General features: G+C 44.1%; 1 protein-coding gene across 2 annotated transcripts in view; it reads left to right on the top strand.

The window, feature by feature from the left end:
- Positions 1-26,576, top strand: part of LOC127440105 (retinoic acid receptor RXR-alpha-B) — a 103,874-nt gene that overhangs the window by 46,297 nt on the left and 31,001 nt on the right. For both annotated transcript variants that reach the window (XM_051696503.1, XM_051696502.1), the window contains exon 3: positions 11,545-11,801. In XM_051696503.1, coding sequence (XP_051552463.1) covers positions 11,545-11,801 — 257 coding nt within the window. The remainder of the gene's footprint in view (positions 1-11,544; positions 11,802-26,576) is intronic.

Here is a 26,576-nt window from a genome sequence, read left to right as displayed (position 1 = left end):
CTCTATTTCTTCTGCTCTCTCTTGGTGGTGCAAAGTTTGTGGCAGCCTTGACAGACGGAGCTGAGCTTTCAGTGCCTGATATCTCATTAATTCTGCCTGTGCAACAGCGTGTGATAAAACCATGGCAAAATTTGATAAACAGTAAAAGTATATGATCTCCAAACTAATGTGTTTATGAAAACAATAATGAATGAAAATAATATGATCACATGTATTGCCAGCCTGCAGTATAAAGCAGTATTAGTATTTTTGAATCACTGAAATTGCTGGTGGTGGCTTATACCGGAAGTTAAAGTATTATTTAATATAATTTAAGTATAAAAAAACAGCCTTTTTACATTACTATCATGGTTAAGTTTTGGGTCTGGGTAAAGTTTTACACTTCTTTGTTAGGTTTACCTTTGCAGGGGACACATATTGTTTATCAATTAAGAAACAAAACATCACAGCCTAAAAGGACACAAGGGTAGTGCATGTGATTGTTTGGTATTGCTTGCAAAATGTCCATCTCATTTTTGGAATAAACTAAAAAAGAAGCAATCCATGCATTAAACAAAAATGAACAAACTAAATAGGTAAAATTAATTAAACAAATTATGATGGGTAAGCTAAAAATTAAGAGTAAGACTCTTTCTCTTTCGTAGGTTGGATAAAATTCAGTGATATTGTGAGTGTAATCTTTTCAAATATGAGTCCAAGCAGCTATGTTGTGTTCTGATAAAGTTAATGTTCTGCTCTGCTTTCACATCATCCCTCATCCTCTGACTAATCAGGCCTCTGCTCTGCTTCTCACTGCCTCATTAACGACCTGTAATGATGTTTCACTCCTTATCTCCTACTCTGTTTATTCCCCCCTTGATTTGTAATTCAGTGAGTAGGTGTTTTTTGTTGCGAGTGAGTAAACACTTCGTGTGGCTGTGTTTATATAGCAGTAGAGTCTAGATTGTTGTGTTTACGTGATAAACGTTCATTTTTGAATCATTATTCAGTGTTGAGATATGGAATTATCAGTGTATTACTGAGGGTTTTGCTTTTAAACTTGACATACAGTTGTGTATGAAAGAGAAGCACATTTCTGTGAACACTTGGATCTTTACAGTATTTAACTTTTAAATGCATACGTCAGGTCATAAGAAACCCGGGACCTCATTCCACCCCATGTACCTCATGCATATTTTGGAGTTGTGCTCACACCTCTTTAGTATTCCTCAATCTATCTCTTATAAATAGTGTAATTATACTTGTGTAACTAACTTATAAAAAAATAAAAAAATAAAATAAAAATTATAATGGTTTAAGTACCAAAAGCGTATAGGGTCATTACAGATCAGAGGTCATGTCTTTTTTTTCCTTTCTTTTTTTTGCACTTCCATAAATTATATTTTTTAATGCTTATTTCATATCTGTTTAAGCTTCACAGGATGTCTATTTCTTTGTTTATTACAAGATAATTGAGTACAATATTCATACAAATAAATACTATATCACGTTGACTTTCTGTGCAGCAATGAATTATAAGCAGTGATGAATTATCAGTGTTCCGTATGCATTCACACATACATATTATACATGCAATTTCTTCTTAGTCAAGGTGGCGCTGATGTTTCAGTGATTGATTTGATTTACATTTGACATTGCTATTTGACAAAAAAACAACATCAAAGTAAACTATAGCAAGTTTAACACATGAACAGTATGATATGACTATTGTCATTTGGGTGTACTATGGAAAGTATGTAAGTTGTGCATCTGTTTAGACTTAATGAGCAAGACCGGGCCCAGGACAAAAGGTCCAGTTGTCCCCAATTATTGGCAGTCCTGTCATTAAGTGCCTGTGAAAATACAAATGTGTAACGTATGTGTAAGTTATGTGTAGCACATGTGTAGATTATGTGTTATGTGTAGCTAAGTATGTGTTTGACAGTCAGTTGCATCTCATGAAATTTCAGTGTGAAAATAATGAATTCTGTTCTAGATTTGTCCTGATTTGTTGCATTATCTCTTTAATTTATGAAAATTGAAACATTAAAATGTATCAAAATATATTTTATTTTATTATTTTCTAGTTGTCTTGAAAGTATTTTGAAATACTGGGCATACATCTGGGCATTTTGTACATCAAATTTTGAAAGATGTAAGTGTCGGGTCTCTAAAGACCCAAATATGTGTGTTTGGGGAAATTACCAGGCATTTATGGGTTGAAGGACTACAGTAATTGACCCAAAAGTGAAAATGTTGTCATCATTTACTCACCCTCATATTCATCCAAACCCATATGACTTTTTTTTCTTCTTCCGTGCAACAAAAAATTGAGAAGTTAGGCAGAATGTCCTGGCTGCTCTTTTCCATACAATAAAAGTAAACGGGGGCTGAGGCTGACAAGGTTTAAAAACTGCAAAAAAGCAACATCATAATAGCAAACATAAAGATGTTTGATGTCATTGACGTCAAACCTGGTGCAACACATTTTGAGGTAGCCTATTTCAATGTAAATAAACCCCAATGGTATTTGAGAGTTATGCTGGAGGGGAAGATCTTCAGTAAATAATGTTTTAAATTTCAGTTCCTCACAAAAATCTATCACATGCCTTTAGAATACCTAGAATATAGAGCAGAAGTCGTTGTGATTTTATGGTTCTTTGTTGTGCTTTTTGGACAGCCCCCATCCCTATTCAGTTTAAATGTATGGAAGAATGGCCAAGACATTCTGACATTTCTTTTTTGTTTCACACAAGAAAGAAAGCCATACAGCTTTGGAATGCCATGAGAGTGAGTACATTGTGACAGAATTAACATTTTTGGGTGAAATATTCCTATAAGTTTAAAAAATATTACTTCAGTTCTTGGAGGAAGGATTTGAGTTGCAGAACTTGCTGTCAGCATTTGGTCATCTTAGGGAGAAACCACAACTTCTGCTGCTCAGAACAGCACCACTGTTTCTCATTTAGAATTAGTTTTATGGTGTGTATACAGTAAATGTATATGTGTGATGGGGAATAGACACATTATAGGGTCTAATGAGCCTCCTAGACACCTTGTTTATTGTCTAAAATTTTCTCCCAGTGCCTTATGAATGTGTGTATAGGTGTTGTGTGTTGATGTTTACCGTTTAATATGTGAATGTACATGCCTGTTTGTGCTACCTGTGCCCACAAGTTGTATAACGCCATGTGCTCCAAGATGTTGGCCGGGGGCCAGGTGTGTGCATGTGTGTGATGTGTTGGCAGAGATACTTTACACAGAGGTTTCTACATTGCTGGACGTCAGCATCATCATTTGCTGCAGACTCATACTCAGTCATGTAGATAGAGTATGAAAACCAGATCAAAACCCATTTAAGACTGCCCAGCAAGGGCTTCCAGACAAATCTTTTTGAAAGAAAACATATCTCTGTGTGTGAGCTTTCCAACTAGTTAAGATAAGCTTTTGTCATACATTCATTCACCACTTTTGTGTATGCTCACGAGAAATGCTGGTGACAGTCTGCAGGGCTGGTTTGGGGGAAAGAATTACTGGCATAAATCCAAACTGACAAATCCTGAAGAGTGCCTAAAGTTTCAGTGCTTGCGTTTCTGTAGCTCATCACATCTTTCAGCCATTTGGTTTCACATAGATACATGCATTAACTTCACTAACTTTACTACTCATTCCTTTTATGCATTTTCTTTAAACCATTCTGGTTTAAACCATAACCGTCCTGGTTACTTTCGTAACCTCTGTTCCCTGATGGAGGGAACGAGACGTTGTGTCGATGTTGTGACACTAGGGGTCGCCCTTGGGAGCCCCAAACACCTCTGATCTTTGAAAAAAGGCCAATGGGAATTGGCGAGTGGAATTTGCATGCCACTCCCCTGGACATACGGGTATAAAAGGAGCTGGCTCGCAACCACTCATTCAGGTTTTGTGCTGAGGAGCCGAGACAAGGTCCCGGCCATTTCAGCGGGTAGTTCAGTGTTGTGGCAAGAGGGACACAACGTTTCGTTCTCTCCATCAGGGAACGGAGGTTACAGAAGTAACCAGGACGTTCCCTATTTGTCACTCACTCGACATTGTGTCGATGTAGTGACACTAGGGGTCCCTATACAAAATGCCACAACGGCTGAACTGTGTTACGTGGACTGGCAGTGCGAGACGGGCAGACCGCTGTATGCCTCGTAGCCAGCGCACCAGGCCATCACATAACCTCCCCCGACGCTCTTATGAGCATCGAACGGTCCCTTCGGGGACAAGTCGACTGCCCAAAAAATAGGGACAGGCTAGCCCAGCGCTGGCCTCTTTTCCTCTTTTTTCTCCCCAAAAAGAGTGGAATTTTGTTTACCGACTGGGAGCCATAAGTGTCTACGTTGGGGGGGTGTCACTCCCAAGGGGAAGACACCGCAGAGACCACACCCCACCCAGAGAAGGGAGGGGGGGTATTTTGAGTGGAAATACGTCACATGGTCTTACCAAGTCTTGTTGGAAGTATGTCATGTGGAGAAGTCTCATTGTAGGTCCTACCCGAGGGGGGAGGAGCTCTACAAACACAGTGACTGGGGGCAGAGGAACCTCTGCCCAAGGAAGACGCAGTTTACCGACAGCGAAATGATTTAGTGGAAAATATATCACATAGGGTCACCTATGGGGAACCGGTGCATGTGGAGCACCTACCCCAGTACAGGGCTTAGTTAGCACATGGTCTGACAGCGAGTTCCTCCGCAAACTCGTCTGCCACAGGGCTAAGGAGGAAAGTCATCCAGGGATCACAACTCTGTGAACACGACTCGGAGTCAAAACGCACGTCTTCACCTCAGGGGAGGGGTACACCCAGCCAGCTGTCCCGGAACTTACCTTCTCATACCTGACAATACACGGGACGAGACCGGCTCAACCCGGAGATTGTAGAACCTCACAAAGGTGTTGGGTGTTGCCCAGCCCGCTACTCTGCAGATGTCTGCTAAAGAGGCACCATTGGTCAGGGCCCAGGAGGCCGGCACACTCTTAGTAGAGTGGGCACATAGCTCCACGGGGGGCAGCACGTCCTGAGTGTGATATGCCATCGTGATGGCGTCAATGACCCAGTGGGCCATCCTCTGTTTGGAGAAAACGCTCCCTTTCCGCTGACCGCCAAAGCAGACAAAGAGCTGCTCGGAGCTTCTAAAGCTCTGCGTGCGATCCAAATAGATGCGTAAAGCACGCACTGAAAACAGCAACACCAAGGCTGGGTCTGCCTCCTCCTGGGGCAGCGCTTGCAGGTTCACCACCTGATCCCTAAACGGGGCTGTGGGAACCTTGGGCACATAGCCGGTCGGGGTCTCAGGATCATGTGAGAGTAGCCCGGACCAAACTCCAGGCACGTTTCGCTGACAGAGAACGCCTGCAGGTCCCCTACCCTCTTCATGGAAGTGAGCGCAGTCAGGAGGGCAGTCTTCAAAGAGAGTGCCTGTAGCTCAACTGACTCCAGGGGCTTGAAGGGAGCTCCCCGTAGACCCCGAAGGACTACCGAGAGCTCCCGCGAGGGGATGAGTAAATACTTACCCAAATACTTTCTATTGCATCGTGATGTGCCGAAATGGCGGCTACATACACATTCAAGGTGGAGGGCGACAGCCACCCCTCCAGCCTTTCCTGCAGGTAGGAAAGCACCGATCTGACTGCGCATCTCTGGGGGTCTTCGCGTCGGGAAGAACACCACTTAGCGAACAGACGCTTCTTCAAAGCATACAGATGCCTCATAGAGGGAGCCCTAGCCTGAGTGATCATGTCTACCACCTCGAGTGGTAGGCCACTTAGGTCTTCCGCGTCCCATCCAAGGGCCAGACGTGGAGATTCCAGAGGTTTGGTCATGGGTGCCAGATGGTGCCCCGTCCCTGAGAAAGAAGGTCCTTCCTCAGGGGAATTCGCCGGGGGGTGGGCTGTCACGAGGAGCGTGAGGTCCGAGAACCACGTCTGGGTGGGCCAGTAGGGTGCTACTAGGATGACCTTTTTCTCATCCTCCCTGACCTTGCACAGGGTCTGTGCAAGTAGGCTCACTGGGGAAAACGCATATTTGCGTAGTCCCGGGGGCCAGCTGTGTGCCAGCGCGTCTATACTGAGGGGTGCCTCATTTAGGGCGTGCCATAGCGGGCAATGTGAGGATTCCTGGGAAGCAAACAGGTCTACCTGCGCTTGACCGAATCGACTCCAAATCAGCTGGACCACCTGGGGGTGGATTCTACACACTCCCCTGAGCATAACTTGTCGTGACAGCACGTCCGCTGCGGTGTTGAGGTCGCCCAGGATGTGAGTAGCTCTCAGCGACTTGAGGCGCTGGTGACTCCAGAGGAGGAGACGGCGGGCGAGTTGTGACATGCAACGGGAGCGTAGACCGCCTTGGCAGTTGATGTACACTACCGTCGCCATGTTGTCCGTCTGGACCAACACATGCTTGCCCTGGATCAATGGCCGTAGCCTCCGCAGAGCGAGCAGTACTGCCAACAACTCGAGGCAGTTGATGTGCCAACATAGTCACGGGCCAGTCCAAGAGCCGGCAGCTGCATGCCCGTTGCATACGGCACCCCAGCCTGTCTTGGAAGCGTCCGTCGTAACCACGATGTGCCTGGAGACCTGCTCTAGGGGAACCCCTGCCCGTTGAAAGGCTAGGTCGGTCCAAGGGCTGAAGAAGCGGCGACAGATCGGCTTGACGACCACGCCATGCCCATCTCGGGACTCGAATCTGAAGCCAGTGTTGAAGCGGTCTCATATGCATCAACCCGAGTGGTGTGGCCACCGCTGAGGATGCCATATGCCCCAGGAGCCTCTGAAAAAGTTTCAGTGGGACCGCTGTTTTCCGTCTGAACGCCTTCAGACAGTTCAGCACTGACTGTGCATGCTCATTCGTGAGGCGCGCCGTCTTCGAGACTGAGACCAACTCCAAACCGAGAAAAGAGATGCTCTGAACCGGGGAGAGCTTGCTCTTTTCCCAGTTGACCCGAAGCCCCAGCCGGCTGAGGTGTGTGAGCACCAGGTCCCTGTGCGCACACAACACATCCCGAGAGTGAGCTAGGATTAGCCAGTCGTCGAGATAGTTGAGGATGCGGATGCCCACTTCCCTTAGCGGGGCAAGGGCTGCCTCTGCAGCCTTCGTGAAGACGTGAGGGGACAAGGACAGGCCGATGGGGAGGACCTTGTACTGGTACGCCCGGCCCTCGAAAGCAAACCACAGAAGGGTCTGTGTCGAGGTAAAACCGAGACGTGGAAGTAAGCGTCCTTCAGGTCTACCGCTGCAAACCAATCTTGAGGCCGGACGCTCGCTAGAATGCATTTTTGCATCAGCATCTTGAACAGGAGTCTGTGCAAAGCCCAGTTCAGTACTCTGAGGTCCAAGATTGGCCGCAACCCACCGCCTTTCTTTGGTATGATGAAGTAGGGGCTGTAAAACCCTTTCTTCATCTCGGCCGGAGGGACAGGCTCTATCGCACCCTTCCACAGAAGGGTAGCGATCGCCACACGCAGGGTAGCGGCATTCTCGCCTTTCACTGAAGTGAAACGGACGCCGTTTAACCTGGGCACGTCGGACGTACCGGCGGGTGGGGCCTCGCGACGGGGCGGAGCCTGAGGCGCCTTGTCGAGGGGGCTGGAGCCCCGACTGCGTGGCCGTGCTGAGTCTGGTAACATCGAAGAACTTACCTGGCTCCGCATACCCACCATAGGGCCGGTCAGGGAGGGGGGGAGGGAGGAAAGTTGTCCCCGCAGTCTGTCAGAACTGGCCTGGCGTGGGCGTGTTTGTGCCTCAGCTGGGCGTGCAGGGGCGGGGGGGCTGCCCCTGGAGCGCCATTCCTACCATAAAGGAACTTTGTTACCCAAAGAAACACAAAGACAATGTTAAGCTTAATTTAACGAACCATAGCTTTCAGCTGTGTTTGATATAATGGCAAGTGATTTTCTAGTACCAAATTAGCAATTTAGCATCATTACTCAAGGATAAGGGGTAGGAGTGATGGCTGCTGGAAATGAGTGAATTAAAGTACCAATTTCCTTAAGAAACAGCTAAATCTGTACATTATTCCAAAATTTTGGCCACCAGTGTAAGTTTTAGTCAGGTCAAATGAATTAATTTAGCACCTACCAACTATTTTCAGGTGTGCACAGTTATTTGGTTATTGGTTGTTGTCCACAGTGAAATCTCATTGATCCAAAGTCCTGCTTCATGTACAGTAAGAGTATTACACATCAAACACATCAAATATGTTCTGATTGGCTACAGTTATATGGTGTCATGCAACATTATCGCTTTCGAAGTAGAAAAACAAATAATTTGCCATTGGAAACTTGTTGCGTCATGACTGGTTAGAACACAGTGTTAAAAAAAGAACGAAAGGGACTCTGGCTGATTTTAAGAACAAGTGTTTTTACCTTCCAACGAAAGAAATAAAAATCATTCTAGAAACCTTCTTTCTTCAGAGAAGCTCTAATGGCCTTAATGGAGAGATAGAACCCAGAGTGAAGCTGAGATAAAAAATAATTGCCATTTTTTACCTAATATTGACCTTAAGACATGCCAGTCTATTGCATACTGTGGCAACTCAAAAACAAACACAAAGAAAATGTTAAGCTTCATTTAACGAACCAAATAGCATTCAGCAGTGTTTGATATAATGGCAAGTGATTTTCTAGTACCAAATTAGCAATTTAGCATGATTACTCAAGGATAAGGTGTTGGAGTGATGGCTGCTGGAAATGGGGCCTATCAAGATTTGATCAAAAATTACTTTTTTTCAAATAGTGATGGTTCTGGTTTTTTTACATCAGTAATGTCCTGACTATACTCTGTGATCAGTTGAATGCCACTTTGGTGAATTAAAGTACCAAGTTCCTTCAGAAACAGCTAAATCTGTACATTATTCCAAACTTTTGGCCACCAGTGTAAGTTTTAGTCAGGTCAAAGTAATAAATTTTGCAAAACAAACTTGACTGCATTGGGTTACACCAATGAATGTAATTATGATTCAGTATCCTAACTAGTTATAACACGATACAATCTACACTGCAAAAATCAATCAGTGCTTTTGTCTTGTTTTCTGGAACAATTACATCCTTAAAACAAGATAAATGTACTTGAGAAACAAAATTATGTAAGATGATACTTTTTTTTTTCAGAGAACATATCTTGAATTAAGTTTATTTTTCTTACCCCATTGGCATATTACAGTACTTTCTTTCTGATTTAAGAATAAACTTCACTAAATTTTGTTCTATTTACTGTATGCTTAAAATAAAAAAATAAAAACAAGTTACCAATTCAAGATATACTTTCTGAAAAAACAAACAAACGTCTTATTATCTTATTCAATATTGTATAAAGGAAATGTGTCTTGATTTAAGGATGTTCAGATATTTGTACTAGAAGAAAAGACAAAAATACTGATCATGACAAATTATTATTATTACTTTCATCCTAACCTGCATCAAATGACAGGACATTTTGTTGTTGTCCACAGTAAAGACAAAAAAAAAATAAAAATAAAAAATAAAAAACGCACAATTAGATGCTTAGAGAGAGAGAATTAAGTGACGGCCCCAAAGCCGGTTTCGCGATCGTGGGAGAGAAAGCAGCTGTTAGTTTATCACTCAGAGACGTGGTGGACGGCTCGTAAACCGTCCGGCAGTCTTTGATTCTTTAATGGATAAACTCAGTGTGCCGGTCTCACACTGGTGGAAATGCACAACAGTCCAATTTGGTTGGACTACAACACAGCAAATCTCATTTGTGATAATTAAATACCTTGAGTATTAGCCGCAATGAGCGGACTCGGCGATCCGTAAACTGTACAATCAATAACCTTGATACACAAGAATAACACTCTATAATATTCTATCTCTGCCCAGACGTAAACCTCTTACTTGAATCGCATGAGGACACAGGTAGAATGTGTGTTCATCCATCCTTTAACTCTGACTCGGTTCCTCGAGGCTCGGGTGATGACGGGAGGCCATTTCCTCGCTCTGTCGGCGGGCGGTATGGCTGCTGATTCTCGGCGGGCTGGCGGAGAAATCAGCAACGTCGACTTGATTGAAGATGGAAGAGAAATCTTTTCTCTCTTCACTTCTGCAGGCAAACGGATGAAGATGCAGATTGCTCAGCGGTCTCCTTCGGATCCGTTAGAGTGTTCAGTGGAGTAATCTCAACTCGTCCAGCGAGATGGAGATTGTATGGCCACAGTTTCAAATTGTACGTTACTTCCTTGTGCCACGAGGCAACACCTGAAAGCAGGGATAAGCTGCGTCTACACACGGCGAGCAAAGTTGCTGGAAGCAAATCCCAGAAGCATTTCAGAGGTATTTCTACTCCTGATGATGCCATGGTTGAGGGGCATTCTGTCGTGTGCCTCATCCAATAGGAGTTGAGAGTTCGATCCTTTAGTGAGCAAGGCTTCATGGGATTTGTAGTCTGTTTTGGACTCCCTTTGTTTGATTTTGGCACGGTTTTTATCAGTAAGATTTATGACTTTGTATGTGGGCCTGAGTTTAGGTTTTGTGTTAGGCCTGCCTTTGTCTTCTATCTGAATACATGAGGCCCAACACTGTGTAGGGTATATATCTGTACATATAGAAGACCAAACACACATACACTCACATTGGTTTCACGATATTAGTAAGGACCTCTCATATACATAGTGTTTTTATTATTATTATTATAATTATTATTTTATATATATATATATATATATATATATATATATATATATATATATATATATATATACATATTTATTTTTTTTTTTTTTTTTTACAAAGGTAATGAGGATTTTTGCTAAATCTTAAACCTAACCCTCACTGAGACCTGTTGATATCAGTATATTAAAGCAAAGCATGATTTGGCTGATTTATGAGCCATTCAAAGAGTGGGAACTGCTGAAAATTTCTTCACAAATTGGTTTTCAACATGTTTCACTATATTTGTAAGGATATTTTCAAATATTTGGCCCTCACAAGTGTAGCCAAACCTGTACACAGACAGATATATACAGAGAATGTAAAAGTCCCCAAACAGTAAATAGATATTATTATTTCAAATCATAAGATGAATTTTACAGCAAATTAAACACTGGAATCACATTCAGTGGCAAAAATGCTCCTTATAAAACAGATAGTTCTGACTGGAAAATCCAATTGGATTACCCATGTTCATACAGTATGTTCAAGCTATAAAAAAATCACATCTATTCAATTCTAAATATTTATGCACCATATTTCTATGTTGCTCGGCAACTGTAAACAGCCCATGGTTAAGCTAATATACTGTATTACTTAAGAATTCCTTCTGATTCTGATTATTATCATTAATAAATGTAACTTTATTGAAAACCTTTGTTTTATTTTATTGCTGTTGCCACCATTTTATTAAAGCAATAAGCCACTTGAGGGAACACCCGTTACCTGTGGTAAATTCACTGTTATGCAAAAACTTAATTGGCTTGTTGCTTTAGTATATTACAGAGCAAAGAGATAATGCCATTGTTTCTCAAAGCAAAATATTCCTGACATTTTCTGTGTGTAGTTACACACTGTCTCTTTTCTGTCCTCCAGAATCCACTGGTCTTTCTCCTCTCAGCTCCTCCACGGGTCACCGAGGCATCAGTAACCACCCTCTCCACCCACCCCTGCTCAGCCCCTCCACCATGAACTCCAGCCCAGGTCAACTCCACTCACCCATCAGTACCCTCAGCTCGCCCATCAACGGCCTGCCCTCGCCCTTCCCTCTCATCAGCTCGCCCATGGGCCACCCATCCATGAGCGGCCCGTCCTCCACCAGCATGACCTTCCGACCAAGCCTTAGCCCACAGGTAACACACTACTGGACTCAAAGTCTTTTCCGATTCTGCTTGAATTGCTGTGGGCAGCAGTACTTCAGTGCCTCATTGACAGTGTTCACTGTGTGTTATTGAATATTCTTTCTAAGGAATGCAACCGATCAATATTTTTTCAATGCATTCTTTGACTGAACGTTCACTTAAAATCTCCTGCTGAGTTGGCTAAATTGACACAAACTTGACCTGAACTCTTATGGAAATTGAAGGTCTATTTATCTACTGTATATGTGTCTGACTGATTGCTCATGGTTTGATTGCATAATTTCATGGTGCACAAAATCACACACAGGCACACAAACACACGTTTTTTTGGAATCTTTATTCTTTTATCATATTAATTTATCAATCAGACAGTTCAGTGTTTTTTAGAAGAAAAAAAAATATTTTAATGAGCTTCTCTTGTATGCTACAATGTGAAATGATTTTCAGTTTATTATTAGAAAATGTTCTAAATTAGAAAACAGATTCTCAGTGTTGGACAATACCACAATATGTTTGGGCATTGAAGATTTTTTTAAAGAGCTTGAGTGTATTAATTGTTTTGATTACATATACCATATGCTGCACACAATTACCCACTGGCACAGGCACACAAACACACACTGACACACACACATGCAGTTTATCCACAGTGTTTACTTCATTAATGTAATCTATCAGAGACCCGGTTCAGTGGTGAAAAATAGCCTTAAATTAGCTTTTCTTGCATGCTACATTTGTCTGCTTATTCACTGAAAATCTAATCAATTCAGCATCAGTGGTATAGGCTTTATGATTGGATTTTATTTAATAACACATAGATGAAAAAGCTCTGGTGAAGCAGTCTGTCATTTGTGGAAAATGGCGCTACTTGTAAAGGTGCTGTGGTGTTATTGGACTTCTGTTACTGTACATGCCCCTCAATATGAGCAAGGTTTATATGAGACATCATTACAAGGAATATTATTGTTTTCAAGTGATGTAATTCTACTTATTTTATTACTGTCTACGTTTGGTTTCCAGGAAACAAACTTGGTTTAATCTTATATATTTAAGCATATACAATATGTGGGTGGTTAATGTGACATGTTTTTTTTTTGTTTTGTTTTTTTAAATAGACAGATTAAAACTTGAATAAAGTGAAGACATTGAAAATCAAATAAAAGAAGTTAGTTATTATGTAAAAAACATTAAAGTCTACCATAATTTTTGGAAACTTTATAACTTAAGTCTGGGACTTAAACAGCTGTGGTCTGTTAAAGATCATCGGAAGGTCAATAAGTGAGTTTTGCCTTTTAAACATACCTGCAAACTAGTGATTCCAAAATTCCTTAATATTTCATGGACGTGATTTGCGTAGAACTGACGAGTTTTTAAGGAGATTTGATTAGCCTACACATCCATGTGAACGATTTGTTAAACGTCAGCGTTATGTGAACAAGCATTTTCCTCAGCTCATCGCATCCGTAATTAGAGCAGCTTAAACACAGGGAATCTGCATATGCAACTTTGACAGATGAAGCGTTTTTTTCCTGAAGGACTGCAAGCAACAAACTCTACTTGCTCATCCAAATGCAGGGATAAAGTATCCTAACCCTTTCTGTGTATGGTATAAAACTGGTGGTTCAATTTATTTGTTGCTTTACTTTGAGAATTTGTTAATACAATACACAGGACTTTAAAATGTTTAATGGTTTGGATGATAGTAACGCTTGATCTCGCTTCACGATGTCTCTTTGAATATCTTTTTGTTCTTTACTGTCAGTTGTTGATCAGAAACAAACAAAAAAAGACATATATTTGATAAACAACTGACAGTAAAGAACAAAAATGGATATTAAAGACACTAAGAGTTAACCACTCCATTATCCACCTTTTTCCTGAACGCCAGTGTTTTCTTCGCAGGTAATGTAATGTATAAGGTATTACATTTGTAAAAATTGTCAAAAAAACATGTGGCTGTATAGTGCTGATACTTCACAGAGTTCAGATGACCATACCATCACACAGAGTTGAGATACTCCAAAAAAAATAAAAAATTAAATGGTTGTTGTTCTCCATCTGGATCGCTCATTTTGGTAGTTTTTACATTGCGTCTCAAGACCAGAAACAGAAAACAGGCAATTAGAATCATCATGGTGCCGTCCAGTGATTGCTCAGGAAAACTGTGGATAAAGGCGACATGTGGTTATCGGGAGCGAATATTCATGTCTGAGCCTGCGCCTGTTTTTCCCCCTGCAAAAACGGCTGAAATCTGTTGTGTGGGAATACTTATAGAATTAATAAAATGCCACTTTTTAGAGCTACAAATTCATTTTTAGTTAGTGATAGGGACATACTTTGGCATTAGCGAAAAAAACGTCATGGTTACTTTCATAACCTCCATTCCCTGATGGAGGGAATGAGATGTTGTGTCGATGTAGTGACACTAGGGGTCACTCTTGGGAGCCCCAAACACCTCTGCTTTTTTTTAAAAAGGCCAATGGGAATTGGCGAGTGGAATTTGCATGCCACTCCCCCGGACATACGGGTATAAAAGGAGCTGGTATGCAACCACTCATTCAGGTTTTGTGCTGAGGAGCCGAGACCAGGTCTTGGCCATTTCAGCGGGTAGTTCAGCATTGTGGCAAGAGGGACACAACGTCTCGTTCCCTCCATCAGGGAACGGAGGTTATGGAAGTAACCATGACATTCCCTATCTGTCACTCACTCGACGTTGTGTTGATGTAGTGACATTAGGAGTCCCTATATAAAATGCCACAACTATCTGAACTGTGTTACGTGAACTGGCTGTGGGTAACGGGCAGACCGCTGTGTGCCTCGTAGCCAGCGCACCAGACCATCACTTAACCTCCCCCAACACTCTTATGAGCGTCGAACGGTCCTTCAGGAACAAGTCGACTGCCCAACAATAGGGACAGGCTAGCCCAGCCGAGGCCTCATTTCCTGTTTTTTCTCCCCAAAAATAGTGGAATTTGTTAACTGACTGGGAGCCATAAGTGTCTATGTTGGGGGGTGTCCCTCTCAAGGGGAAGACAACGTGGAGACCATCCACCGCCCAAAAAGGGGGGGGGGTATTTTGAGTGGAATACGTCACATGGTCTTACCAAGTCTTGTCAGAAGTATGTCATGTGGAGAGGTCCCATGGTAGGTACTACCCGAAAGGGGAGGAGTTTCTACAAAGCATGGTGACCGGGGGCAGAGGGACCTCTGCCCAAGGAAGACGCAGTTTACTGATAGGGAAATGATTTTGCGGAAGATATCACATGGGGTCACCTTCGGGGAACCAGCACATGTGGAGCACTTACCCCAGTACAGGGCCTCATTATCGCACATACTAGGCCGGCAGTGAGTTTCTCCGCAAACTCAACTGCCAGAGTGCTAAGGAGGAAAGTCATCCAGGGATCACAGTCTTTGAACACAACTGGGAGTCAAGAGCACATGTCTTCACCTCAAGAGAGGGGAAAGGTGCTATGCACAAGCGGTACACCCGGCCAGCTGTCCAAGAACTTACCTTCTCATGCCTGCCAATACACGGGATGAGACCAGCTCAACCCGGAGATTGTAGAACCATGCAAAGGTGTTGGGTGCTGCCCAGCCCACTGCTCTGCAGATGTCTGCCAAAGAGGCGCCACTGGCCAGGGCCCAGGAGGCCGCCACATTCCTGGTAGAGTGGGCTCGTAACCCCACAGGGGGTGGCACATCCTGAGCCTGATATGCCATTGCGATGGCGTCAATGACCCAGTGGGTGATCCTCTGTTTGGAGACAGCGCTTCCTTTCCGCTATCCACCAAAGCAGACAAAGAGCTGCTCGGAGCTTCTAAAGCTCTGCGTGCGATCCAAATAGATGGGTAAAGCTCGTATCGGACACAGCAATGCCAAGGCTGGGTCTGCCTACTCCTGGGGCAGCACTTGCAGGTTCACCACCTGATCCCTAAAAGGGGTCGTGGGAACCTTAGGCACATAGCCCGGTCGGGGTCTCAGGATCACGTGAGAGTAAACCGGACCGAACTCCAGGCATGATTCGCTGACAGAGAATGCCTGCAGGTCCCCTACCCTCTTGATGGAAGTGAGCACAGTCAGGAGGGCAGTCTTCAAAGAGAGTGCGTTATGCTCAGCTGACTCCAAGGGCTCAAAGGGAGCTCCCCATAGACCCCGAAGGACTACAGAGAGGTCCCACGAAGGGACGAGGCACGGTCTGGAGGGATTCAACCTCCTAGCGCCTCTCAGAAACCTGATGATCAAGTCATGCTTCCCCAAGTACTTACCATCTACTGCATCGTGATGAGCCGAAATAGCGGCTACATACACCTTCAAGGTGGAGGGGGACAGCCGCCCCTCCAGCCTCTCCTGCAGGAAAGAATGCACCGATCCGACTGCGTATCTCTGTGGGTCTTTGCGACGGGAAGAACACCACTTAGCAAACAGATGCCACTTAAAGGCATACAGGCGCCTCATAGAGGGAGCCCTAGCCTGAGTGATCGTGTCTACCACCGCGGGTGGTAGGCCATTTAGGTCTTCCACGTCCCATCCAAGGGCCAGACGTGGAGATTCCAGAGGTCTGTTTGCAGGTGCCAGATGGTGCCCCGTCCATGAGAAAGAAGGTCCTTCCTCAGGGGAATTTGCCGGGGGGGGGGGGGCTGTTGCGAGGAGTGTGAGATCCGAGAACCATGTCTGGGTGGGCCAGTAGGGTGCTACTAGGACGATCTGCTCCTCGTACTCCCTGACCTTGCACAGGGTCTGTGCAAGTAGGCTAACTGGGGGAAATGCATATTTGCATAGTCCAGGGGGCCAGCTGTGTGCCAGTGCATCTATACCGAGGGGTGCCTCGGTCAGTGCGTACCAAAGCGGGCAATGGGAGGATTCCCTTGAAGCAAACAGGTCTACCTGTGCTCGACCAAATCGACTCCAAATCAGCTGGACCACCTGAGGGTGGAGTCTCCACTCTCCTCTGAGGGTAACCTGTCATGACAGCACGTCCGCTGCGGTGTTGAGGTCGCCCAGGATGTGAGTGGCTCGTACCGACTTGAGGCGCTGCTGACTCCAGAGGAGGAGATGGTGGGCGAGTTGTGACATGCAACGGGAGCGTAGACCGCCTTGATGGTTGATGCATGCTACCGTGGCTGTGTTGTCCGTCCGGACCAACACGTGCTTGCCCTGGACCAACGGCCGGAACTTCCGCAGGGCGAGTAGTATTGCCAACAGTTGATGTGCCAACGCAGCCGCGGGCCAGTCCAGGAGCCGGCGGCTGTGTGCCCATTGCATTCGGCACCCCAGCCTGTCTTGGAGGCGTCTGTTGTAACCATGACGCACCTGGAGACCTGCTCTAACCCGAACCCCTGTCCGTAGAAATGCAAGGTTGGTCCAAGGACTGAAGAGGCGGCAACAGATCAGCGTGATGGCCACACGATGTGTCCCGCGGCACCATGCCCATCTCGGGACTTGAGTCTGAAGCCAGTGCTGAAGTGGTCTCATATGCATCAACCTGAGTGGTATGGCAACCGCTGAGGATGCCATATGCCCCAGGAGCCTCTGAAAACTTTTCAGTGGAGCCGCTGTCCTCCGTCTGAATGCCTTCAGACAGTTCAGCACCGACTGTGCGCGCTCGTTCGTGAGACGCGCCGTCATCGAGACTGAGTCCAACTCCAAACTGAGAAAAGAGATGCTCTGAACCGGGGAGAGCTTTCTCTTTTCCCAGTTGACCCGAAGCCCCAGTCGGCTGAGGTGCCGGAGCACGAGGTCCCTGTGTGCGCACAGCAACTCTCGAGAGTGAGCTAGGAATAGCTAGTCATCGAGATAGTTGAGGATGCGGACGCCCACTTCCCTTAGCGGGGCAAGGGCTGCATCTGCGACCCTCGTGAAGACAAGGGGACAAGGACAGGCCGAAGGGGAGGACCTTTTACTGGCACGCCTGGCCTTCGATGGCAAACCGCAGAAAGGGTCTGTGTCGAGGTAAGACCGAGACGTGGAAGTACGCGTCCTTCAGGTCTACCGCCGCAAACCAATCTTGATGCCGGACGCTTGCTAGAATGCATTTTTGCATCAGCATCTTGAACGGGAGTCTGTGCAAAGCCCGGTTCAGTACTCGCAGGTCCAGGATTGGTCGCAACCCACCGCCTTTCTTCGGTACAATGAATTAAGGGCTGTAGAACCCTTTCTTTGTCTCTGCTGGAGGGACAGGCTCAATCGCGCCCTTGCACAGAAGGGTCATGATCTCCGCACGCAAGGTAGCGGTGTTCTCGCCCTTCATCGAGGTGAAGCAGATGCCGCTGAATCTGGGGGGGTGCCTGGCAAACTGAATTGCGTAGCCGAGTTGGACGGTTCGGGTCAGCCATCGTGACGGGTTGGAAAGCGCAAGCCACGCGCCCAAACTCCGGGCGAGTGGGACAAGGGAATGGTCACGTTGGACGTACTGGTGGGTGGGGCCTCAAGGCGGGGCGGAGCTTGATGTGCCACGTCGAGGGGACTCGAGCCCCGTGGCCGTGCTGAGTCCAGGGACATCGAAACACTTACCTGGCTCCTGCCGCCCACCATAAGATTGGCCGAGGAGGGGCGAGGAGGAATCTCGTCCCCATAGTCCACCGGAACCAATCCCGTGTGGGCGTGTTTGTGCCACAGCTGGGCGCACAGGGACGGGGGGTCAGCCGCTGGAGCAGCATACCTGCAAAAATGGGACGGTGGACAGTGGTCATGACGACGGCCGTGCGCACTGGACATGTGACCCAGGAAACAAGAAAACCACTCTTTTGTCGAACTTTTGGGTACCGCAGCCACTTAGGCATGCAGCAAAAAATTAAACAAAAGATTCTCCTCCCGGCCCTCCACTGGGGGATGGAGTGGTCTGTTCACCAGCTCCAGAGAAGCAGGTCTCCTCGCCCCTGGGTTGCCCGTCTCAGGGGCGCTTCGAAGCCTTCCTCGGGTTCTTGGTGGCCGGCCATTGACACGGGTGGCGTCTGCTTCCTGCGTTGGGCTCCACGCCGGGGCCGGGCCATGGGGGCGGGCTGCGGCGGAGCCAGTGTTGTTGCTGCAGGAGGATGCCCTTGGCGACGAGCAGACGGTGTGCGGGGTCTTGAGCCGCGCTGGGGCAGGATGTGTTGTATGGCCTCCGTCTGCTTCTTCACCGCCGAGAACTGCTGGGCAAAGTCCTCAACGGTGTCACCGAACAGGCCAACCTGGGAGATGGGGGCGTCAAGGAACCGTGCCTTGTCAGCCTCTTGCATCTCAACCAAGTTGAGCCAAAGATGGCGCTCCTGGACCACCAGGGTGGACATCACCTGCCCGAGAGACCGTGCCATGACCTTCGTCGCCTGGAGAGCGAGGTCGGTCGTCGAGCGCAGTTCCTGCATCAATCCCGGGTCAGAACTACCCTCGTGTAGCTCTTTTAGTGCCTTGGCTTGGATTACTTGCAGGAGAGCCATGGCATGCAGGGCGGAGGCGGCTTGTTCAGCGGCACCGTAGGCCCTAGTCGTCAGGGACGACGTAAACCTACAGGCCCTGGACAAGAGCTTCGGGCACCCGTGCCAGGTGGCGGCGCTCTGCGGACACAGGTGCACCGCGAGTGCCTTATCCACCTGGGGGATCACCGAATACACCCTGGCCGCTCCACCATCGAGGGTAGTGAGAATGGGGAGCTGAAAGACTGGGACTGGGCAGTAAAAGGTGCCTCCCACGATCTTGTCAGCTCCTCATGCACATCTGAAAAGAAAGGAACTGGGGCGGGCCGTGGCCGTGGGTGGCGTCCCGAGCCCAGGAACCAATCGTTGAGCTGCCCGGGAAAGCATGTCCATAATTTCCGCGTCGGCCTGAGACTGGGTGACCATTCCCGAAGGAGGAAGCCCAGCCGAAGCCTCTGCGTCCGACTGGACGAGCCAGCTCTCCGATGCTGCGCTCGATAACTCATTGTCTTCCCGGGCTCCGAACAAGAGGTCGAACTCGCCCTGAGACGAGCCGGCAGTCTCGTCCAAGCACCCGACCGGGGCAAGCGAGCATGCTGGGCAGTGGGAGGTCCGTGGGGGGATACCTGGTGGAGGTGGTCCCATTGATGTCCCCAAATCGCCCCCAGTGCTAACCGACGCAGCCTCAAACCCGTTGGTAGAAGGACCAGCACGGGGAGCCACTGGTGTTTTTGTACGAAAGCAAGCCGCAACCACAACGTTGCCATGGTCATGTTCTCGCAATGAGGACATGATCCATCCACGAATGATGTCTCCGCATGGGCAGCGCCCAGACACGTAAGACAGCTATCGTGGCCATCAGAAGCGGAGAGATAACGACCACAACCAGGAATAACACACAAGTGGAAAGGCATCTTTAAAAAGACGTTCTGTGTGTGCCGCTCTTTTTGTGAATGAAAATATACTCTTTTAGAATATACTCTCTTTTTTCGCTCTGCCGAAGCACCCAGGGGCGTTCTCTGCACTCCACAGGTGCAGACGGGGAGAAGCCGCTGAAATGCACCGTAAATCCAGCAGTTTTGAGGTGCGTCTTTGGAGGGAATTGAATTCAGTGCACTGAATACATCCGCTCGACTCCAAACAGAAAATCTGAATGAGTGGTTGCATACCAGCTCCTTTTATACCCGTATGTCCGGGGGAGTGGCATGCAAATTCCACTCGCCAATTCCCATTGGCCTTTTTTCAAAAAAGCAGAGGTGTTTGGAGCTCCCAAGAGTGACCCCTAGTGTCACTACATCGACACAACTTTGAGTGAGTGACAGATAGGGAACAAAAGTAAATAGAGTACATTAATCCAGATAGAGCACTTAAAAAGAATTCAATGAAAACCAATTAATTCATCTTACTAGCTTGAAAATAATTCTAAACAGTGCTTGAAGTGGAAGAAACAAAGTGTAGGTACTCTTGTTTGTTAGTATTAAACTTGATTTTTTTGGATAAATAAAATATACTCTGAGACAGTTTTTGTTCTCAACATATGTTTGTTTAAAAATAAATAAATAAACTTACTTATTTTTATACACTAGGCAGGGCTCTTCAATTCTTCAGATGAAAACTGAACTGGGGCCAAACTTCTTTTCCATATTTATCTTACTTCACACTTTTATTGTAACTAACATGTTAACATGAAAAACAAAACTGATAATAATATGCGTTTATTTACATTAAAATAGTATTTAATTACATTAAAGTTCTGGCCGTAAGTTCCTGGAATTTATCTGATTTGGCTGAAGAACAAACATGACCTCACATCCTTAACTAACAAAATGGTTTTGATTAACTTTACTATGAAAATAAAAACACAATGTAGGCTAGCGTTATTGTTTATGAAAACTTGGGAAGAATATTTAGATCAGCTAAAGTCTGTATCTTTGACAATATCAACCCACATAAGAGAACAATGGCAGTCTAATGTAGAACTGTCTTTTTACACAAAATAAATGTAGCCTAAAACGGAAAAAGGGGTATTATGTCTGTTTTTCCTTTTTCTTCAGTATCCTCCCATTCAATGAGGGGAAAATTTGCCTTCCTTGTCCTGCACATATAATTTGCACACAGGAGCCAGATACACAAACTGATTGATGATGTTCAGGATTGTGAACGCAGACACACATCTGTATATGCAGAACCAAACACAATCAGGATATATGCATGTTTCAGCTTCACATAATCTTTTTACGAGGACTACAGAAAAGAATGGAGAACAAAAAGCAGATTTCCCTGTGTATTTTCTTTGAAGGTTCAGTTTTCACCGTCCATTTACCTTTTGTTAAAAAAGGTTGTGCATATAAGCTGATGTCACTTTAACAGCTTTGAATTTTTTTGTAAAGTCTGTAGTTTTGGCTGCACCCAACAGCTAAACAATTTGCATAAATACACTTGAATGAATAAGACGCAATAAAATGTGCTCACCCAAAAATTGCTGGTTCATGTTTTGGAGAAAAGTGTAACTTAACTATGCCCAGACAAGCTTAAACATGTGCGCTCCTCTGGAACTGGACCACGGACCGCTTGACGACCGCTGATGCTGTTGCATGTGTTGAGTGTTGTTAAACTCACTGCTGAATTTTGTGCAGAGAGTGCTCGGATGTTACCGCAATTTACTTCAAAATCATTTGGAAGGTCAGATAAAAGTGATTGCCGGGCCACATCAAATCACTGACTTACATTAAATAAAAACTTTACATCGTACTGGGAGACTCTGAGAAGCGGTGGTACGCAAGAAAAACTGCGGTACTCTGTAGACTAAATTAGAGAAGTGCAGGTACTGCGTACCACTGCATATCGCCCTAATTCAAGCACTGATTCTAAATATCTAAACTAGGAAGAATGCCAGAGGAGCTTGAGCAAAGGTACTGACAGGCATGAGAAAGATAAAGAAGGCAGTTATCGCTGAATCTGTTGATTGATGGAAAATTAAGGCGTAATTATTCCATGTTAGTACATTAAACCTCTACACTTAAGTAATCTTACTGTAGTGTAGTGTATTGTCACATAAAGTTGTGACATGGTAAGTGTTTGATTATTTTTTTTTACTTTAATATAATTTGACATCTACATCAAATGCTGAGAAAGAATTTTGTTTGTCACACAGTATAGTAAACCAGTTACACCATAGATTGTATTTAAAATAAACAAGTTCTCAGACAACAAAATTGGTATTTAAGTGCCAACCATGGTTTTGTATATGCTCCTGAGAAAATTTGCCTAGCAATGTGCAGGTTTTTGTTATTATTATATACAGCGGTATTTGTTAAATAATAATTAAAAAAAAAAAAAAAAGGTAAAAGGAGCTCAGCAAATGTACAATACAGCTACTGTACATAATATTCTGTATATGTCATTTCATTCCCATTTTTGTGCTTTAATGTGAATCAGCCACATGCTGTTAAAAACTGTCATGATGTGATTGGGTCATATTGAGTAATTAATTGACTTGGAAAATAAAATGGAAACTACTTCCCATTAAAAACAAGTTTGGGTTGGCATGACAACAATGGATCTAATTTTTTCTTTTCTTTATACCACACAGGTTTCTAGTCAGACAGCTTTAAAACTGGCTACTTAGTGTTGGGGTGGGGGGGGGGGGGGGCGGTTCATATTAATGGTGTTGCCTTATGAGCTTAAGGAGAAGGCATTGTGGAGGTGCCCTGGCCCCCATTCATCCTCATTAGCCCCGTCAGTGTGCTTGATCTCTTACCGCACAGTGTCAAACGTGGTCTTAGTGTGCCACATGGGCTTTCTGATTTTTATTGGCATGCTAAATGGGTTCAGAAGAGGCCCAGTTGGGGCCTGGTCAGAGCCAGTCACACAGGAAATGAGCTGGTCTGTTAAAATGTGCAGTTAAGCCATGTGGCATGTGTCAGAAGAGATCTCTTTTAACGCCCAGCCAAATCCTGTCCACTCTCCTCATAGGGATTACTTTTGAAATGTATTCCACTACAGATTACAGAATACATGTTGTAAAATGTAATTTGTAATGTATTCCATTAGATTACTCAAGGTCAATAACGTATTCTAAATACTTTGGATTACTTCTTCAGCACTGGTAGATTCTTTCACTTGTTTTAACTATAAAAACTCTGCCAGTACAGTAAGACAAAATACACGTTAAAAATACATTCTCTGAAAAACATAAATATCTTATGCAGTGTTGTTTCTAAAACAAGAAAAATCAAATTGATCTTGTTTTAAGGATTTTTAGATATTTTTACAGGAAAACAATACAAAAATTATTATCAAAAATAAGATTTTTGCCCTAATATCAAAGGTCTTACTAGAAAAAAATTATGATCCAACGTGAATTTTCTTGATAAAAAAATATGATTGTTCCTGGTAACATATGCATGTAAAATGGCTAGAAATAGCATTTTAGCTTAGCGTAAAGCTGACAATTTACACAAGGTTTATTTCTATTTCTTCTGCTCCAAACTTACTTCAAACTTACTTCTCTGTCTGCTCGTATGAATGTAACACATCATAAGAAAGTGTTTCACCGCTGTTCAAATGCACTTTGTATGTGTTGTATGGAAAGTCATGCTACTTCCTAGTTATTCCTTCCTGAAGCATTATGACATTTCATACTGATTTTTGAGCCAGGTGGATTTTGAATGCAAATTGCAAGCAACCAAACACACAAAAACTATCTGTTCCTGTGATTATTATGTTGTCATACATTCACATTTTTTATTTTTATTTAGTCAATCCAATCAAGCACCTTCCTCAGATAATTTGCTTTAAACTATAAATTCTGTCATCTACCCACCTTCCTGTTGCTTGAAACACGTATGAAATTAATATCAAAATTTCAAAGCAGCTCTTTTTCTTACAGTGAAAATGCAAGTTGATCAGTTGCAATTTTCCCTGGTTTACTAAAAAAAAAAAGATAAAATGTTTAGTCAGGATTCGAATCCAGGTACCCTACACATAAAATGGAAATTGTAGGCTACTACTAGACTAACATGTCTTATACTTACAAAATGAATTTTTTGGTTGACCATTAGATTCAATGATGTCGATTTATTTGCATTCTCAGTTGATGCAGACCGATCATGCTGTGAATTCGGCAACAGTAGGTTCTGCTGCAGAAATCGGTCTGTGTAACCGGAATTCAAACCACTGCCCCCAGTGGCCAAAAATGGAAGTATTGTTGACCTGTTTCCAGGTGAAATGTCCACTGGATGGCACTAAAAGCAAGTTGTAATTTTGATGTAAATTATGTAATACAGTCAACAGGAATGCATATTATATTAATTGTACACTGCAAAAAATGTCTGTAATTTTAATGGTAAAAGACTGTAAAAATGCTACAGTAAACAAATGTTAACTGGTTAACGGGTAGTTACGGTAAAAAATTATAATATATTTAAAAAGGCAATACATGTAATTTTACAGTAAAATTATATAAAAATTGCCTTTTATAGATGTAAAAAAATGTAGATGTAGTATGTTTTTACCGTATAATTAACGGTAAAATTTTATATTATGTTTAACAAGAGAGTACATGTACTTTTTACAGTAAATTATTGTTAAAATTATGGTAAAAACAATAATCAGGCATTTCCAACCACAGCTGCCAGTTTATTACTGTAAATTTAACAGGATTTTTTTTACAGTGTACTCCCTAACCTAAACTCCAACACTACTAAACATCAGTGGAGTAAAAATTTAATTTTAAAGCGAAATTGCAATATCCAAACTGTGCTCACCTTTGTTTATGTGAACACGATTATTTCCTGGTTTCCACAGGACTGGAACCTGTGTCACGAAGATTGCACCAGTAGCACCACAGGGAAAGGTAGACATACAATATTTGAATTGATGTGAAATTGTATTATGAGCGATGACATTTGTAAGTTATTCGGCTGAACGAGTTTGATTTCAGGGTACATGATCATTCAGAAGCAGCATGTCAATTTCCCATGTGATCATGTTGATTGATTAGACCAAATATGGCTGATTAGTGCAGTTCTGGAAGCACACACTCAGAGACAGTGAGAATACTGGAAAGATGGTAAATGGTTTGGGTGCTAAGGTGATCCTGCATTGCCTGGCAGCACTGATCTTTTCGAGTCTGCAAATTTCAAGTTGATATAGGAGGGGTGTTATGTCTTATCGCCTAGGGCACCAAGTAAGCCAGTACCACCACTGTGCATGATGCTCATGATTCCTACATTTGTCTAGGTTTTTAATGTTTCTGGTTGCTTTTTTGTGCATATTTAGGGATGGCTCTTAATTGCTGATCCTGGAGAGTATAGATGTGGGGTTGGTGACTATTTCAGGGCTTACGATTAAGACTGTTAATCTGTTCTCTGCTTCCTGGTCTAAATCTAGAGGCTAACAGTACCTTGCCACTGGCACAGAGAAAGCCCGGGTACATATTAAATTGCAGGTTTTCCAAAAATCGTGGGGTTGTATGTGTGTACACTCTTGTGCCCCCAGCACAGTCTGACAGTAGCCCCCTTTAGATAGATTATGCCCCACTTGAGAGGACATGTCAAAAGAAAAAGGCCATGACTGCCTTAGAATAGCAGCAGACAGTAGAAGAGGTAGAGCTATATGTGTGCATATGCAGGTGCGTGTGACTGTAAACGGATGTGCAGGTGTGTGTGCATTTTGGTATGTATCTGGGTTCCAGTGTCTAACAACAGAAATGCCCCTCCTTGAACAACCACAATTGTTTCTGTACTTCTTTTGTTTTCAGATTGTATACTACTAACATAACATTCTACACCCTGCAGTCAATGTACATCAGATTGAATTTGCATTTGGATTTGTTGTATTTAACATTTCAGTTTAATTATCTCGTGAGGTGAGCTGTTAGGATCTCATTAAACAGATTTAGGTCATGTTTATATGTGCTTTTTCTCTACCTGTAGGGCAAAAAATCACACTCTTGAGTGCTAAAAACTGTCAGTAACAGTATTATACACACACACACACACACACACATGTCTAAACTCAGCAAAAAAAGAAATGTCCCATTTTCAGGACACTGTATTTTAAAGATAATTTTTTAAAAATCCAAATAACTTTACAGATCTTTATTGTAAAGGGTTTAAACAATGTTTTCCATACTTGTTCAATGAACCATAAACAATTAATGAATATGCACCTGTGGAACGGTCGTTAAGACAGCTTACAGAAGGTAGGCAATTATGGTCACAATTATAAAGACTTAGGGCACTAAAGAGACCTTTTTTACTGACTCTGAAAAACACCAAAACAAAGATGCCCAGGGTCCCTCCTTATCTGCGTGAACGTGCCTTAGGCACGCTGCATGGAGGCATGAGGACTGCAGATGTGGCGAGGGCAC

The sequence above is a fragment of the Myxocyprinus asiaticus genome, chromosome 4, assembly GCF_019703515.2.
Source record: "Myxocyprinus asiaticus isolate MX2 ecotype Aquarium Trade chromosome 4, UBuf_Myxa_2, whole genome shotgun sequence".
Taxonomy (NCBI): Eukaryota; Metazoa; Chordata; class Actinopteri; order Cypriniformes; family Catostomidae; genus Myxocyprinus; species Myxocyprinus asiaticus.
The sequence above is the reverse complement of the archived record's forward strand: the minus strand, read 5'-3'. Positions and strand labels throughout refer to the sequence as shown.